General features: G+C 44.9%; 2 protein-coding genes across 12 annotated transcripts in view; one reads left to right on the forward strand and one right to left on the reverse strand.

The window, feature by feature from the left end:
• LOC308190706 (uncharacterized protein) overlaps positions 1-19,366 on the forward strand; it is a gene marked incomplete at its 5' end in the record, with an annotated part of 341,409 nt that overhangs the window by 196,296 nt on the left and 125,747 nt on the right. The gene's annotated exons all lie outside the window — the stretch shown is intronic.
• The window catches only part of RNF152 (ring finger protein 152), a 42,532-nt gene continuing 24,670 nt past the window's right edge, over positions 1,505-19,366 (reverse strand). For 3 of the 11 annotated variants that reach the window (XM_080579283.1, XM_080579284.1, XM_080579288.1), the window contains one exon: positions 1,505-6,098. In XM_080579283.1, coding sequence (XP_080435409.1) covers positions 5,347-5,958 — 612 coding nt within the window. In that variant the 5' untranslated portion in view covers positions 5,959-6,098 and the 3' untranslated portion in view covers positions 1,505-5,346. Of the gene's footprint in view, positions 6,099-8,051; positions 9,030-12,626; positions 12,747-12,789; positions 14,538-15,083; positions 18,695-19,366 lie in introns of those variants that run through there. The other 8 variants (XR_013946303.1, XR_013946304.1, XR_013946305.1 and 5 more) reach the window with 5 other exon arrangements.

The following is a 19,366-nucleotide window of genomic DNA, read 5'->3' on the forward strand; positions in this document are numbered from 1 at the left end:
AATGCATATAGGGGCTCAATGCACGCCCACAAGTCCCCATCTCATCACCATGCTTAGGTGTATGATATAGCTGAGGACACAGACTTGTGTAGATCTGAAGGGGACTGTGGGAGGGAACAAGGAAATATTTCCTTCTGTCTGTGGATCTTACCTAATCTCTCAGAATTGCCTCAAATGTGCAAGAACATGCTTTGCACAAAACAAAAATGTAGGAATTATTTAGAACTAAAATAAAAAGTTTACTGAAGCATAAGGAAATGCTTGAAAAAATGCATTTATTAAGCATTAAATTTTGCTGAACTTAGAAGGTATTTTTTTTCCATTAGAGATGCTCGAGGCAACTTGAGAAACGTCTGTAAAATCGTTCTACTTGAAGATGAAGCAAGCAGCATTGTTTGTTGACACGAGCATGCAAGAGGCAAAGTGACAAAGAGAAAGTACAGAACAGCCCCAGCTGTCAGGCCCACGGACAGTGTACAGCACCAGAAAGGTCACTAACATGCTGTAAACCCACTGCAGCATTTCCAGACAGTCTTGCCCTGCTGAAGCTCTTGCATGAAAACTTTTGCCTTCAGGGCCAGCAGATCCTTCAACAGCCTCCTGGACGATGCTGGGACTCATTTGCTCCCATGTAGCTCCTTCTTCCCTCCCTCCCTCGCCCTCATCCACCCATAGAAAAAGTCTGGGAAAAAACATATTTCAAGCCTCGCTTTATGTGCAATTAGGATAAGGAAATGTTTCGATGCCAAAATTTACTTGAGATGTGTTCACTGCACCTGTGAATGTCTCCTGCAGTACTCACAGAAGCATCTCCCGTGCTAGCAGCCCTCGTTCCCGGGGGCATGTTTGGCTGTGCATGGCGGGCACGGCCCCTTCCTATGCCCAGGAGGAGGCAACGTCCTCCACTTGGCATTCCTGTGAGAAGAGGCCGGGAGCAGAGAGGCTGGAACCAGTTTATGCAGTAGATCGGTGCCAGGAGCTTTCGATGCCTGGACACTGGCAGTAGAGCTCAAATCATGTATGAATTGTTCCGTTTTAGCCCTGTTTTGAATGTAACAAAGCCAGTACAAAGTCAGCCGTCTCCGTTCCAGAAAAGCATTTGCCATATTACAAAGGTTGGCTGCCCAGGGCTCCAGCAGCACTAACAGGACTGCGAAGGGGGAGCCAGCCTGCCAGTCTGTACAACACATGCTTAAAATAAAAGCCAATAATCTCTCACTTCCATAAACAAACGGTTTACTTAAAACTTGTAAATCATCTGATTAAAACACACACAAAATCTGCTGTGTGGCTCAGTAGTCTTCAGCTATAATTTCGTACTCCAAGGTAATGAAATGTGAAAATCCTTTCACCACTTGCCACATCCCACACACTTAACACTTCGCCTTGAAACACTAAGAATCAAATTTCCGCCAACCCCTCGTAAAATACAGAGCAATTCTGCCAAATTCCCATCCATGCTCTTCATTTGATGGCAAAGCAACAGAGGTACCATAATGCACTTGATATCATTCTTTTCCTGCTAATGTTTTATTCAGGCTGAGCTTCATTAATAAAGATGAAAGTTTGGACTCACGGTTGCTCCATGTTTACAAAACATCCAGGCTCCTTTACATCTTGCTTAAGCGTGAAGAATCACTGAACACAATTTCCTAAAACCAAAAAATCCCGCATAACAAAATTGCATATCTGAATTTTTGAAATTCACTGAATCAAATTTCACAGAGTGAACCCTAAAGTCTGTTTGCCAGGAAAGCACAAGCCCAAAATGGAAGTTGGGACCTCCCAGGATAATAAAGAAGCTGGACCCCAGTACACACATCCTTCGCATTAAACAAGCAAATAAATACACATCATTCACATGGAGTAATTTGTTCTAAAAATGCAGGTGCATTTGTACTTCCCACAACCACTTTTTAAGCCTTGGCTGCTCAAACAGCACTGGAGTCACATAAGTCTTTTTATTATTATTATTTTTTTTTTTTGTTGGAACTGAGCAGTGACTGACTTCTTACTGGACACCAGGGAACAAAAAGTAGCCCAGAACCTGGGCTTTAGACAGGTCCAAATGTCTCCACGGAGAAAACCTACAAAGAAATGTGTGTTTAAAAGAAAAAAAAAATAGATGTGTATATAGCATCACTTTTTAATGCCAGGTACTGGACCATGGAATGGGATAGACTGCACTGCATTTTTGAAGTAGTATGACTATCGACATACTTGAGAAACATTTTAACACTGTACATTACAACAAACTATTCAGTTCACTTGTATACAAGTCAGCAAATGCGCCAGGTGATCCAACATGATATGGCAGTTGCAAATTTATAATGATAGTCACAGTCTAAAGCCAGAACAAAAAGCATCTCCAGAATTTCTTTAAAAAAAGGAATTAACGTACACACCGCACACGCACGCAGACAAAAATCTTGAGGTTTTACTTATTGCTCTTACACAAGGCTGTGAGCAGGCAAATGTCTGGATCAGAAATTAGGTCAAACATGCATTTCAGCAGGCACAAAAAGTACAGGAAATTCGTATTAACAAAACAACGTACTGCATCACGTAATACAGGATGGTATTCTGCTAATATAATACTTACTCCATTAATACCGGATAAACCCCACGTCTGCCTGTTGCATAATGTGTTATGCAGCGTGGTATTTTAACCTAATTTCTGATTGTTCCTTCATACCGCGCTCCCCACGTAGGGATGAAGAGAGGCAGTTTTCAAGACAACCGTTCTCTGCAACGCCAGAGAAACCTCGGCCTCAAGAGCTCCAGTTGGGCAGGTACGGCCAGCACGAGGCCAGCCTTAACACTGTCACCTCCCAGGCCTGCTCTTTGACTGCCTCATGTTTTTGTGCAGCCATCGACAACTCAAACAGATGCAGAAGTTGGTGCAAAATGCTTCCGCGCTGTTCTCGGAGCATCTTCCAGCTATGCTATACACTCCTGGTATAAGCATCGCTTGCTACAGGGAATAAGGCAGTAGAGGGTCAAGTCCTGTGTCTGGTCACTTCCTTAAGAGTCTATAAAGGCAAGATTTTTTGGTGAACTGGCTTTCCTTTACGTACCAAGCAGCATAGCGTGGATGTCAGTAGAAATCTGGCTACCTACTGGTGACAGGACTAACACGTTTACAAGACACATTTTGGAATTCCTGTTGTTCCCTGCTGCAACCAAATAAGATGTGCTGCTGAGAGGTGTCAATGTATTACAATACTATAAGTCAGGTTCAAGGCATACTGCACTTGGACCTACATGAAAAAGGCATTGAATGTGTTATCTGAGGATTATGGTTTTTTTTCTGTGCTATGAATACATATGACAGTAGATAAAATTCAGCACAATCGTTCCTCTCCACACATGACCCTACATACACCATAACAATTAAGCACCATATGTTTATGCTATTCTGCAGTTAACAGAAATCGAGGAAGAAAAGGGTGGGTTGTGAACCAGGAGGGGAAGAAATCCAGCACTAAGTCAGAGGTATGCTGACGGAAGTTCTAGTTGAGAATGTTTATTGTGAACCAGATACTGGATTTTGTGACAACATCAGAAAGCCAACACCATCTACAAGGCCAACTTGGGCACTGTATAGACAAAATTGTGTTCTCCAGTGTTACAATACAGCATTGAGCAATTTCTAATTAATTACTAGAAAGAGCACTAGGTGGAGGACAAGAGTTCACTCTACAGGGAGGTTATGCTTAGGCAATTGCTCACACTTTGTACTTGCAAAAAGAACCAGTGCAAATCAATAGCTTTTTCTGCCTTATTAAAGGTCTTTCTGCCATGTGCCCCTTGATCTGATCCTTAAACCTCAAACAAATTTCAGCTTTCAGACTTGCCAAATACCCAAATTCACAGACTTCTACTTAACTTACAAACAGTATTACTAAAGCTAGTGGGACTGCTTTATGGAGGAAGGTGCTGCTGAAATGCAGGTTCGGGAATTTGGCTCTTTCTGAGCAGAGAACTGCAAATGACTGGGGTTTTAGGACATTCATAGGTGGAGGGGGATATTACCTGTGCTTTTTCTTTTTGTTTTGTTTCTTCCCAACTCTGTCCTAATGAACACCAACATTTATATGAAATGCGGGGAAAGGTCCATCACGCTCACCCAGACATTTTGGCACTAGGACATCCACAGTGATTTAGGAGGTGCAGTGCAACCCAGAAGAGGGTTGGGTTATCCTGTATTCTTCTCCCAGCTCTGTCACTGGCTCTTATTAAATAATTGCACAAAAGGGTCCTCAGTCTGTTGGGATGCTGAGGCTTCCTTAGAGCAACCCCTCTTTTACAGCACCCATGGGTGCACAAGCTTTATCTCCTAGGAGAGAGGGAGACAAAATAGGTCTAAATTCTTCTAAAAAATTAAGAGAACCCAACCTCTGGAAAAAGAAAAGGAAGGACAATTTGCTATCATGCCCTTGCAGGAAGGAGTCCTAGGACTTCTCATGACCCATTTCTTCACTAATGGCTATGAAGGCCAGGTCTGCAGGAAGCCCTGTTGCCAGATCAGAGGTAAAACAGCATGTCCAACATTCACCGTTCAAAGCCATCCTTCACGTGAAGCTGGTTAGGCAGAAATGTTTTGGCTGCATTTTCAGGTATTCCTCCTAGCTCACTTTGCTGTCCTGCTCGGAAGCTCCTTCACACAGAAGATTCTTGAAGCGCCACTTCTCTACAGCCGAAAACAATGGGGAAAAGCAAAGAGAAAGAGAAAGGCAAAAAACACACACCACAGAACCAAACAACTGCTTGTAAAATGTTTCCTTTTAAAAACTATTATACAACTTCCTAACTTAGTTTAATTAATGTGCAGTTTAAAACATATAAAATGCCTTGCCAGCTAAATGATTTCTCAGTTCTACAAGTCTCCCCCTTCCCTCCCTCAATTAAAAAATAACACATGTGGGTTGGTATCAAACACCTTTCACTGAGTCACACGCCAGTTCTCCTTTAATTCTACATGGAGCAGTTTTGATTTTGATCTACTGTGGTTAGAGAAGAGCTCTTACCGCATACTTTACAGTATAACCAGCTATGTAGATGTCTTTAATCTCGTAACACGATAAAAATCACCGTAAATTACAGTCCCTTTGATAAATGATTATGGTGATGCATGCAGTCCTCCTCAGTGCTGTTACCATCAGACAGGGGACATGGTTTTCTCCGCAGGCCGCCAAGAGCTGGGGCCAGGCCGGCGCACCGCCATCTCGGAGCAAAGCGTCCTGCAGCCATCGGCCAAAGTTGCAGTGAATTGTCTTGCTCGATCCCACCACCACCACCACCCTAACCCCTGGGTGGGCACCCCGGGGCGTCCTCCACAACGCCTCAGCCGCACGAGATCACCGTGAAGCGCTTGGAAATGCATGACATGTTGTGGAGGACGATGCCCAGGAGAAAGACCAAGACGCAGGCCACCAGGATCACAGTGCAAACCCCCGACCAGGTGGAGCTCTTCACCACGCCTCTGCGGTCGGGCTCCTCCGTGCCCACCTCAGCGGGGAGGCCGCCCTGCAGCGGCTGCTGCTCCGCCGGGATCGTCACCACTGCCAGGGACTTCTGCTGGCTGCCGGGCAGGAGGCGGCAGCCGATGTCTCCCGGCAGCAGGGCCCTCTCCTTGGAGAGAGGAAGGGGCAGCATGTAGCACCCGTTGCTGGGGAGTTTGATGAAGACAGGGGTGTGCTCGGAGGCATGGGGGATGGCGATGACGGCGATCACCTCAGGGTCATCAGGCAGCTGTGACACGGAGTAGCCCGGTGGCAGCTTGGTGATGCCGCGGCACCAGGGACACCGCAGGTCCTTCTGGCTGGTCCTCATCTGCTGCAGGCACACCGAGCAGCACGTGTGCTTGCAGTCCAGCAGCTTGGGCCGCCGGCGCGGGCTGTAGTAGTTGAAGCAAATCTGGCACTCCAGCAGGGAGTCCTGGGACAGTGTCTCCATGGTGGCCGGCACGACGCGGGGAGGCACCGCCGGCCTGGCAGGGAGGTTTGGCCACGGCACCCCGCGGCCGCCTTCCACTACTTCTCCTCAGGAAGGCTGGGAAGAGCGCAGGGAAACCTCTGGTCCTGATCTTTCAGCACCTGAGGCAAACAGAGAAACGTGAATCAGTGGATTAATTACAGGAGCAAGAGGAAACGGAGCCAGAGGCTAAGGGTGAGTAAAAACTAGAACTGACTTTGTAAGATAGCAGGAGAAACCAATTTGCAATCCCAAACAACCAAACGTGAGTTTGTCAGCTTCACCAAGCCCCCTCATGTCTAACTTTCCAGTCAGCCATCAGCAGATCTCCCTTTCTGTGCAGTCATAAAATCACTACCAACGTTCCAGACTTCCACTCATATTTATACCCATGAAAGGTCCATGAAGCAGGTCCTTCGGCATATGCCTCTTGTACTTTCAGAACTTTGCAGCCCTTTCTGCACCGTAACAATTGCTCTCACTTAATCCTTTAAACCCCTGAGGATTTTTAGCTATTTGGCTCAACCAGTAGTTCTGTGAGCAAGGTGGAGGAAAAAAAATGTTTAAAGGGATGCATTTCCACAAGCTCCCGACGTTATGACTGTAAAATACATGCCTGAATGAGCAACCGCCTATTTACAATGAAACACCCACATCTGTGCACAACAGAAAGAAACGGCAAGTTTTTCAGTTAAATTAACTGTTTGCCCAGTTACACAAACAGCTTCTGAACATGGCCATCTGACGCAAACCTTGTCACTGAGGAAGACATTGCTCAAGGTGAGAGGCTCTGCTTAGACCCAGGACTGCAGCGTGCCATGGAGAACCATCTGTTAATGCACGGCACTGAAGGCAAACTGTTCCTGACCTTGTTCCGCACTAGTCATTAAAAAGGGATTCCTTGCGTTTCCCCACTTATTTCTTACCACTATGCAAAAAGAGGCAGCTGTATTTACTTCCACAGCAAGTTGTTTAGCCCTGTTTGATCTCAGTCACTCCAACGCATGATAAATATGAAGGGGCGACATTTTTACAACTTTTTGCTTTTTGCCTTCCTTGCTGTATTTGAAGAAGTATCAGTTCAAATTTGCATATAGATAATAAAAGAAAGGAAGCCCACAATATTTGCATGGTGATCTTTGATCATCTCTTATTGCAATGTTATACCTAAAACAGAGTTAACACTAGAGGACCAGAGCTGTTGGAGGACTTTTTCCTTTCCATAGAGTTATTTCTTGCTCTTCCCTCTAGGTCATAGCAACTAGGTTGCAACATGCTAATCAATAGGTGACATCAGTCGAACAGAAATACCACGGTTCAAGAAGAAAAAGCAGGCATAAATGTGGGGTTTGCAATACGAGACAGGCCTCTGGACCACACTGTCCTATATTGTACCAATATTTGAATTGGGAAAAACAAAATACATGCCATCCTTTCAGACGCTAACGACTTGGCTGGCAGCACCGGCCCTGTTGCCGATTTTGTAACAGCAGCAGATTTTGGCTCACAAGATGCTTCAGCAAATACACAGTGACAATCCTGACTCAGGAGGGAGTGGGGGCTGAGGTTATGAAAGCGGGAGCTTGTGAACACATGAAAAAAGGCATGTTCCAGCCATGGGAACGTCACTTCTGGGATGCTTTGCCCAAGACCAGTGCTGGGGGAGGCCCTGACCAGTGTAAAACCCGCACAGTGGCTGGGGCAAGGTGCCCAGGCAGCAGCAGCACATTGCACAAGGCATTAAGGGAGACTCTGCGTGCAGCTGGGGCCTAGCACCACCACAGAGGGGGCTTTGCATTCATAAGGCCACACCAAAAGAGAGCAGCAGAAAGTGAGGGAAGGTTTTATTTTCTTCATCCTCTTTTGCATTATCATCTTCACATTTTTATGGTACAGGCAGGCACAAGGAAGACTGGCAGAAAGAGCTGTCAAAAGACTGGCATGCAACTGAGACAGAAACATGAGAACACCATCCACAAAGCTAGGCCACTCCCTGCTGAAAAACATTAAGAGGCAAAGGCCAGATTAGAAATGAGTTAAGGGAACTCAGGAAGGGATCGCTCAAGTCATCATACCCGGCTTTCAGTGATCAACCACACATGATCCAGCAGTTTTATATTTTGCACAGAAGTGTCCATACAAAGTCTTCATAGTCATCCCTGTGACAAATGAGCTCAGACAATAAAAGATGCAATTCTGATCTCCTGGAGATATAGTCCTAGGTATCTGCAAATCTGTTAGAAAACAGGTATAATATTGCAGTATTACTATGAGAAGTAGCCCTACTGCCTGGAAATTCAGAAGGTAAAGCTTTAATTTAGAAACAGAGTGAACGTAGTTCTCCTGTAGGTGTAAATCAGTATCTCTGTACAGATCTGCACTCCAGATCTCGGAGTCAAGGAACTGAGTGTCTAAGTTCTCTGACCTGATTTAGCTGTCACCTATAACCACCTCTTTCCAGTTAAAGTGCTAAAGTCAAACAAGTTTCCATTGATTTTAAAGTGACTGGGATCAAGCTCATTTTTCTGACCTCACAACCCCAGGAGCTACATATTCATATGCTATCAAGCCTTCATCCCCATCCCAGTGACATCCTTACAGCAGAAGACCAGTGCTAAGAAAGAGGTGAGATATTCAGAACTAAAGAATGAAATAGAAGTCACCTCCAAGCAAAGAAAATCAAGGAAAAAGAAAAATCCATTCTAGCAAGAAGACCTTGGCGGGTTTGAATGCTAAGAAATGGTGTGAAGCATTCCTCCAACAGGTCAAACTTACAAAACATTAGTGCAATCTAAGAAAAAGGGAAAAAAAAAAGTGGAAACAAATTAAGAGGTCATGATGGGACTTGGGACCTGCATGATATATACTGTTCAGCATGTACAGGTGTGTTTGTTGAAGCCACAAAGCTAGTGAAAGCCCCTTTTTGACCTGGTGTTGAATAAAGGAAACAGTTGCTTCCACTGTGTCTTAAAGTTACATGATTTTCCTTGAAAAAAAAAAAAACACAAAACTATAAACATTATTTTGATTACAAGGTTGCATTGTACCTATGCCAAATTATGACATTTCTTACTTTTCCTGTAAGTCTCAAATAATAACCAGAGATATATTTTGGCAGATCAGTGTTAACATCCCATAAGCGGAGAGGCTCCAATGATTCCTTCAGAATATATCTAAGGACAAGTTAAAGAGTAGCCACATCCGTCTAACCCCTTGGCCTTTGCTGACACTAATGAGCTTACCTTGTCCAAAGGTTTGCTATCTAGTTTCATGGGAGCAAGGCAACTTTGCTCCCAACCATACTGAAAGCCCCACAACACTCCTGCACTATGCCACAGCTTGGTTTGGGGAGATAGAAGAAGGTCAAGCCACCATCTACAGTCAGAACTAAACTGCACAGTGCCCATTTGTTTCATTTTGCTGCCTATGGTTAGGAAGGAAAAAGCCATGGGAGCTCTGAGTACTTTTCTATCACTTCATTTTAATAAAGAAGTGAAGAGTTAACGCTGCAGCAGACCTTCTGGTGGACAGAGGACTGAAATGTCTCATCGACTTGTTGATCTCACTGAGTTGTTGATCAACACCCCTCACACTAACTGAGGGCACTGAGCTATCCCAGGTGAACACCTCGCCCAAAGTTGACTCAAACTGCACTCTTCTTCATGCTTCGAGCGCAACGACCAAGAGGCAGCCAGGCTGCAGATGAAGGCGCTGCTGACTTCAGTGTCAGACAAAAACCTCGTTTTGTCATTGTTTGCGCTTGTCACCCAGTGACGGACACGGGGGGCTACTGACAGGAAAAGAGAGGGGAAAAAAAAAAAAAAACAGAAAAGACTGTCAGGGATCTCTGTAGGTCTGGTAAGAGAGCATACGTGTGTGTGGATATGGGCATGTGGGGGGGGGGGGGAGGGCTGGGGAACGTGACGGTGAAACCACACACACAGAGGTGACTGCAGCTGCGATTAATAACTCTGCCTAGCCTGAACCTGACAGCAACTGACAGCTTTTCAGGGCTGAGATCTAACCAGTAATACGAATAAAAACTAATAGGGTATGAAAATCCATGAGTTCCAAAATGCAAGTGTCAGACAGGTGCGGCAGCAGAGGAAGTGAGAAGAGACAGAGCTGCAAAGAAGCATCAGGAAACCTCTCTGCCTCTCTGTTTCACACTTGCTGTGGCTCTGTCCCACATCCACAGGACTGCTGATGGTCGGCGAGATGAGATTCACACACGGGAGAGGAGACGGAGGGACGAAGCTGCAAAGCTGATGAGATCCACTGGAGGAGATCAAGGTACAGCTGGATGGCTCAGAGCATGACACAAGGCCCTCCTCTGAAGAGTTCATAAGATCTGAGAAAATACCATGTAACTCAAGAACAACAAAGACAGTAAGCTCCGGAGAATACAACTTCTTTCAGCTGCTCGGCAGTCATGCCATCTGTTCTGTCAACACCTTGTCAGAGGCTGTGGCAGGCCCCAAGCTCTCTTTCTTCAGGTGAGCAGGAGGCCCGCCATGCCAAAGCACTGGCTTACTGCTCCCCAAGAAGGTGAAGGGGGAAAGGGTATTTGTTGCAACTCACGGCTTCCCAACACAACGCAGGGAAGTGTTGCATGAGGTGAATAGAAGGCACTGCAGATAGTATAACACAGCTAGATGCAGTGCGAGGAAGAAGAAAGAAAAGGGGTCAGATTAAAATCAGATTTGATGTAGAGAAAATTCTGCACAAACACTAACTATAAAGTGGTCAGAAAAGGCAGTTATTTTTGGAACCCTGTGCACAGACAGACATTAAACGTCCACGATGAGAGCTGAACAAGTCCAACAACAAACCAAAGACAAATCATTGCCTATTAAGATGGTATTTCTTCTCCGTAAGGACAGCCCCAGTGACTAAGCAATGGAAGCCACAGCCTTGAAGGGGTGCTGCCTCCACTGGAGAATGAAGAACTATCTCCACACATACATCCTAACTTATTAGGGCCCAAAATGATATCAACGTGAACGCCACAAAAATATATTTTAATGATGCCTGTGGAATTTAATACAATTCACAGAAGATTAAATATCATATCCCATTTTTACAGACTGGCTCCAGGGCATTCACTGGAAGCCTCAAAATCTCTGCACAGACTTATGCACGTATTTAGGCATGCTGTACCTACTGCATGGCAAGGTTAATAACAGACTTTTAGCAAGGCAGTGCACTGACGACACTTCACCTTTCTCAAGGAAGGTTCATTACGCAAACTCCCCAAACACATTAAGCATTCTCTGACGGTATTACCGAGTATGTATGACTTACGACGAAGAAAGATCCATTCATTTTGGGTGCCCTTAGGCTGGAAAGGAGATGGGGGGAGTGGCGCAGACTGGGCACTCATCTCTATAGGGGAACTAATTGCAAGAATCATCTGCCCAAAAATATGGAAGGAAATGGCTGCTGCAGTCACTTCAAACTGATAGTGGATAGGAAGAAACATATCTAATATTTGGGAGCATTTCTGCTACAAAATTCACCATCCATTAATGTTTTCAACAGATTTGTTTGTACTAAATGTACCGGGGCTGTTGCAAACATGCAGGACGTACTACCTGATTTCCCCTGAATATCCTTCACTAAATGATCCTATTTATTTTTAGGCTGTTCTTTAGCACTAATTACCATAGTAACTGAAAACAGTACAAAGATTAATTAATTTATTCAGCACAACACCCTTGTTAAGAGAGAAGTGTTATCATTATTATATCCTTTCATCATCTAAGAAAAGAAGTGCTGAGAGATGAAGCAGTTGGTTCAAGGTCATGCAAGCACCACCCAGGTTGCCTCAAAGCTCCTGGAAAACTTCGTGGCAGCTCCACTTCTCACCTCTTGAGCCACTGGACAGGGGTGAAAGATTCTTTTTTTTTCCCAAACAGAGAATCAATAATGCTCACAAAACCACGCATTTCTCCCAGTCTCTCCAAGGTGGCAGTATCTCTGTGGTCTGCCCAAGGTTTTCAGTGGCTTTCACCGAACATACCAGCTTTTCCATGGACCATGAAACCACGAAAGCCTGTGATCCAGAAGTTTTAAAGCATCTCCACAGACACAGCTTATCCATCACGAAAACTGCAACTGAGAGACTGTCTGCATTTTGAGGAACATGAAGCTAACAATAAGACAAAGTGAACCCATTCTTCTCTCCAGAATTACTTATTTTCTGGGCACCTTCCCCTGAGACAGACAGCCTACAGCCACTATTCTTTCCATTTGGTTATTCACAATTGCACAGAAATATTTCAGAGCAAAAACGCATTTTAATTTGGCCAAATCCTTAGCGAGTGCAAGCTGACCTTGCTCCTTCAGCTTTAGCCCAGCCCTTGCCAAGAAATCCAGCCCTTGGCAAGATGAGAACCAAGCATACATACTCCCAGATGTGTAAAGCCACAGAAAATAAAGCTGGGTGAAACTGAAATATGAGCCTACAACATCCTACGAACCTGTGCCAGGGGATCCGTGCTGATAGGGAATCTGCTGTGGGTGATCTCAATGGCACAGATCAATCAGGACAACAGCTGGCCAGCCTCCTGCCTCTCTGGCAGCCATGCAATCAGACATGAAGCACGAGAAGGGAGCCTGAGTGCAAGGTATTAACCCACCACCTTTACCTCAGAAATCGTCACCAGCCAGCCGTAACAACAGAAGACGGAGAAACAAAGGTCCCCCACAGGAATGTAAGTAATTACACGCAGAAGTTTACATTTTTGGAGAAGAATGGATCCGGTGAAAACACCAGCCTTCGGTGTTTATAGAAAACAGAGAGAGACTCACTTGGCTGCACGTTGTTCCATCTCACCTCACCAGCTCTGCTGCTCCCTCCTTTTATCTGCAAACTTTGACACGTCCACACTCCCCAGCTCCAAAGACCTTATTTTGGTCAAATGTGATCAGGATAAACTGCACTTTGTTCCAACAGCAAACACTACTAATCACCTGTAATGTGCCTGGTCAGCAAACGACGGGCACAGATTCTTACTGCTGAGTCAAAACAGAACAACCATGCTCACCAGCAAGTTTCAAGCGAGGTGTTTTCCTGTGGGAAATGCTATTTCAAATAAAAATATTCCAGAGAAACATGCCCATTTCAGGCACATTTCTTCTGCCCATCCAGCCCCTCAACAGCCCTCCACATGGTTGGATGTGGAGCCCAAGCTGTGGAGCCTGACCTGGTCCTCACCAGCCCAGGGCTTCCAGGTTTGTGGCTTTTTGACAGGGTGACTTGTCAAGCTGCCCCAGAGCTACAGGTCCCTAAATCTCACAGGCTCCTGGGCTTCCCCCAGCCTGGGGGAGTGCAGGAGACCCCATGTGCTTTGCTGCCCAGGACAGGAGGAGTGTGATGGTGCTCCTCACCATTTCTGCTGTCCATAAGTCTTGGCAGTTCTTGTCCTGAATGAGGGGTGCACTGACAGGGATGCCTGGAAATGTTCAGGGCCAGGTTGGATGGGGCTTTGACCAACCTGGTCTGGTGGGAGGTGTCCCTGCCCATGGGGTTGGAAACAGGTGATCTTTCAGGTTCCTTCCAACACAAACCACTCTGTGATTCTCTGACAGGATGAGAGACCTGACTGTGGTTATTAGGCATCCCAAATCTGGGAACTGCCCCGCACAGGATTCTAAAAGGTTCCCTCTCAATTTGGAAATAAACAAAATCTCCAGGGTTCAAAAGATCCCAAGAGACTGTGCTCATTTTTATAGCCTTTCTCACTGCAAATCTCACACGGCCATTAGCACTTCTCCAGATCTGTTGGCTGCTCTTAATTATGCCTGACACACTTGTAACCCTAGGGTGAGAGGAATTAACAGCCAGGTTTCTCCACTACCAAGTGACGAAACTGTTTGCCATTCAAGCTGGCACCAAGAGGAATGGGGGTGAGGGGCCATAAGAAGAGCTATCTACCCCTCACCCCCTTAATAAAAGCAACACCAGTAGTAACTGATGGCCAGGACATAAGGAGCAGATGGTTGGCAAAGACAGATTTAGAAGTAGCCTCCCTAACTTAAAGCGAGGTCATAAATTAAGCCACTAAGGCCAAAATACCACATCTTCATAGCTTTGCCCGAGCAAAGAGTAAGGCTATGGTCATTAAGCTCACTCTCAGTAAAAGCTTTTATTTGCAATGCAGCATCTTCTTTCTAAAAGAGATTTTCATTTATGGCTACATGACAGGATTCTGTGGTATTCAAAATGCTGAGAGAGACCATGAAGTGACAAATTTTGCTCTCCCATTACAGCTTTATGCTTCATCTGCCATTGACTGAATTTGCCTGATACCTGAAGAGAAACCTAATTAAAATATTCTTCCCTTCCTCCCCCAAGAATTTGCTATTAGACTTACAAAATGCCACCATCCCCAAATATATAGTTTTAAATAAATCTCAAATGCACATGCCTCTCACTGATATAGGTCAGTGGGTGCTTGACTGGGAATCAGCTTGAAGTAGCGCACTAAGATACCCAACTATTATTACAGGAGCAAACACTGCAGCTCTCTGAGGTCACTGAGCAGTTTTTGATAAACCAGGTCAAAATATGCCTGCATACTGGCCCAAAGAGAGAAAGGAATCAATACTCACATTTCATGTATTGCCTATATAATGCAAAAACTGAAAACTCCATTTCACGCTTACCTCAGGAAACAGCAGTCCTTCAAATGAGAGGTTTAATTGTTGCAACTCCGTTCTGTGTTCCTGTCTCACACACGGGACTCCGTACCCACAAAGCACGGCTTCCTGAGGAAGCGATGCTGAGACCCACACCACTCAACAGCCACGTTCACACTGCTGCTCCCAAGGGCTGGGCTGGATTTTGTTTTGTTTGGGTGTGGGAAGGGGATGTTTCTTTTTTTTTGCTTCAGCATGTAAAAGAAAAAAGCAAGAGACCAAGGGGAATCAAAATAACACATCTTTTTACATTGAAACGGATGGGATTAAGAAATTGGAAAACATTTTATTAGAAGCCTCGTAATAATAAGGAAGGAAAATCTTTTCTTTCATAGACCATAAAGAAGTAGAGTAAGGTTTGAGGGAGATTAAAAAGCTCCCCCCCCCCCCCCCCAGCGTAATCTTTTTACCTTTCTCCTGAAATTTACTATATGGGCAGCACAGGGGAGTAAAGTCCCCCGTTTATCAAGAGAAAAGGTGTAACAGATGTCATAACACAGAAGAATGACTTCCAAGAGCTTATCTTCACAAGAGTGGCCGATAGCCAGCTAGCATGGCCCCTCAAGGTCAGCCGCTAACGATGTCATTTCCTAACGCAGACAAATTGTGATCTTCATGCATTTGCAGCCTCTGATAAGCTCTACAGCTACTCCAGGTCACGGCACTGGTCATTCTGGTTTGCAGACTACACCAAAAGGAACTGGAACCAGTCCAAAAGCTCCTTTCTTATTGGAAGCTAATCATTCACCCTGTAACACTCCTGGCAGCTAGTAATATTAATACCGCGCTCGCTTCCTGAGTTTTGGGAACGGTCCAACTCTCACTGCAAATATGGATCACAAGCAGAGGTAAACCGAGCCTGAGCAGCATACATACTGATGACTTCCTAAGCGATCAGGTATCCTGATTTATATCACTGTCTTTACACCAGTCAAATCATCCCCAAAAGATTTAGCAGGCTATACTGAATAAGTAACTTGTTCCAATACTTTTCCAAAGCACATGTTCCTACGCATGACTACAACGCTTTGCAAGGTCCGGTGCAGCCACGTAATGAAGCGCCTGGCCTGACATTAGCCGCTGAAGTTAATGGGATGATACATGCTCCTGAGGTCAGTTGCACATTTACATATTTAACACACTATCCATCAGTACAACTAATACAGAGAACCAGTGTCAGCGGCCGCAGGCAGATCAGTAAATCTCTAAGTGCAGATGCTTTCACCCACCTTGTGTCACCCTGAAAATGGGTGACCTGGGCAAACACGACACAACCTTCCCAAAACTGCCACAACTAACCAGACTGGTGGTACGTAAAGACTTGAAGCCCTGGTACAACCAGGGAAAAACTGAGTCTAGCAGTGAGGCAACAGGCCGATGCCAGGAAACGCTCACAGCCCTCTCCTTCATGCCCGCAGACATGGGCAGGCCCACGGGAGCAACAAGAAGACTCCCATGGGTGGTCTTCTAGGATGAAGCCTAGAACAAGGTGAGGGGATTTGCGTTGAGTCTCGCTTTCCCCCACAGGAACCAGCACATTTTGCAAGACAAGACACCTCACAGCTAAGCAATACGGTGTTTCCAGAGGCCCATGACCACAGCTCAGGTAGCAACTGGGCCCACACTGCCATGTCTCAACCTTCTCTGGTGGGCTGAGATAAATTACAGCTCCTCGGAGACGGAGCGTGAAGATGCAGAGCTGCCAGCCTCTCTGCTCCGACAGCCATGTCATGGTGGGGACCAGCAATCGGCCTCTCAAACGCTCTGGCATGGGAAGATAAACTATTCTTGCCCATGTTACTTGAAACCTACAGATGCTCTCCTTCACAGAGATAGTAGGTATTCAACTCCAGAGCCACTCACCGGCTGTAGCTGCAAGGAGTTTATCAGACCTGCCAAGCCCTGTCAGGTTGTATTTCATCCCTTACAGTAAGTTTCAAAGTTCAGGCCAGACATCACCCATCGTACTTCTGCCAGTCAAAGCCTGGCTGCTCTGGAAACATCCTGGTGTGGAAAACCCTCCGCTTGTCAGCACTGATCCAACAGCATACACCATTTACTGCATGAGGGAGTGCAGATGCTAGGAAAGGACGGTGTTATGCTACATTTGAGCAAAAAAACATCAAAATGAAGCAAACTGCTTAATTTTGGGCCTAGCCCTGCAGTCCTTGCAACGTAACAGCAGAACAGACTTTGAAAAGATAACAAGCATAATATTGCTAATGCTCAAGATTTCATCATAATCCTGATAGTATATGGCTATGGTAAATCCCCTAGGCTCACATGGTTATCTACAAACAGCTCAGTATTCATTAAAAAGGTTTCTGGCCCCCTTTTTCTGAAGAAAAGCTTGAAAACATCGACTTTGGAAGCCCCAAATCCTGGTTAGGTAGGCCCCTGAACTTTAGTCTCTAACTTGCAAACCAGTCTCATGATCTCAGGGAACTCTGAACCTGAATTAGAGCTAACTACAGAAACGTAGTTTTGAGGTAAACAAATTCATTGGCAGTTTCAGGTCAAATTAAGCAAATACTTTCTCCCTAGGCAAAAATGGTTATTTCCATTAAATTGTCAGCTCATTCCAACTTTCATTTTAATTCAACTATTTCCTTTCAGAGGAAGAAATTTATAAAAAGGTAAAGCAAACAAAGCTATCTGTGCTGACTCTGGAATAACTTTTCTCCTGATGTTGTCAACCAACCACTGTGCAAGCCAGAAGCATCTCTTACTCGCACCGCTTTACTGCTGAACGCAGAATGCTTAAGTATAGCAATACCCCACATTTTCTTTTTCTTTCCCAGTCTAGTGAAAGCAAAGGAGATAAATACACCCAAACTATCAGCAACAGTTTCATAGCAGCATGTTTACAAAGAATCCTTCAGACTTTTAGTTGTTGGCTAACAAAAATAAATAAATCACAACATGTGGCATTTTCACCAGACCAGTCACTTTCCATGATGTGATCAAATCCTGAAGAGGACTATATGTTTGAGGGGATTACTGTTTTTTAGAGGTGTTTTTTGCAGAAGAGCTAGAGGATCATCCTTTGGAAGGGCAGGTAGTTCAGATCTTTCTAAAAAATCACTCATCTCAAGGGTCTCTAGAGTACATCCCAAAGTCACTAATAGCTTATGAACACATCAGAGAAGCTTCACCACATGCATCCAATGCATATTACGTGTACCATGATACAGAACAGCCCTTCTAAAGAAAAGGTGCCACAGAGACTGTTGAAAGAAAGGGGAAAAGGCCAAAAGTCTGTTTTGACACTCTACTGGTGTTGCATTGGAAGATGCAGCCTAAGAGGAGGCATATCTGTGCAGGATTCAGATTCCAATCAGCTAAGGTCTTTGTACCATTTTATTAAAACAATGTCTGTGTGCCTTACAGTGGCGCATGAAACACAGGAAATACCAATGCATACAGCCAAGGTGATGCCAGAAGAACCATGCTGACTCACACCACTTGAGGATTTGGCCAAGAGACAGAAATCAATGTGACAAAACAGCTGAGAGACATACCTCTTTTCTACCGCCAAAACAAGTTCTCATTTAGGATGAGCTCTGGACCAGATCTGCACTGTGCCACAAGCTATAACAACCTTAGCTTTCCATCCAAAAGATTTTCAGTATCATTTAATTTACTGACATCATTGTTACTTTTTAGAGTTGGGTCAGTGTTGTCCTATCTTTGTTTAAGTGATATTATTTGCCATGTATCTTTCATTCTAATGATTACTCCTTTAAAAAACAAACATTTTGACGAAAAGGAAATTATTTTTTTGCCAAATCACAGGAATGATCAAAATATTTTATTAAATCAATACAAAAATAAAAAGTATTTCCTATTTAGAAAAAAAATGGATTGGAAAAATCCTTTTCTGTTCTTGAAGCCACTCCTTCATGCTGTGCTCTATTTTTTTTAAGCAGTGAAACCGCTGCCGGTTTCTTTCGCATTAACTTTGCAGAATGCCTGCCAGAGCGAGGTCTTTGCCAATGAACAGGGTCCTTAAATGCTATGACAAGGAAAAAATTAATGTAATGATCAATACAAATAGTTAATGGCATTATTATTACTAACACCAATGATGTTTGGCGTGAGCTCTCATCCCCTAGAGCAGCTGCCTCCAAAGAAGAGAGCTCTAAGAGAGCAAGGGCCAGCAGGTGGCACTCCAGAATACAAAGCACTAAGCAGCAGGGCTCGCAGGACCAAAAACCCCGTTCTGCTCAGCTGTGCCACTACCTTGCTCCAGCAGCCTGCAGGAGGTTTGGCTTGGATGACCATCTCCACTTCCCCACTCCCGAAGAGGGGGTACAAACGCCCACAGCCTTGCCTTTTAGCACCCTAACACGACGCTGGTGCAAGGCATCACGTCCAGAAGCGTAGGGCAGCAGCACACCCGAAGTGCTGAGCTCACGACTTGCTCCCTAAGGGGAGCGCTCCCTCAGGACAAGCTGAGTTTGCTTTCCCGTGTTGTGTATGCAAAAGTGGCAGCACTTTACTGCCTCCTACCACTCTCCTGCACTCCTCCAAACAAGCAGCAACCTCGGACGTAGCTGACATAATGTTGCCTTGTATTGCTTTAAAACACTACCACCAACAAAAAACACACCCTGAAGACTGAGAAACCAGTTTCCCTTCTGTTTATTTTTAGCTATACCCTACACATACGTAACAGCCCCAGCGC

This window comes from Anser brachyrhynchus, assembly GCF_964034855.1.
Source record: "Anser brachyrhynchus genome assembly, chromosome: 2".
In the NCBI taxonomy this organism is placed as follows: Eukaryota; Metazoa; Chordata; class Aves; order Anseriformes; family Anatidae; genus Anser; species Anser brachyrhynchus.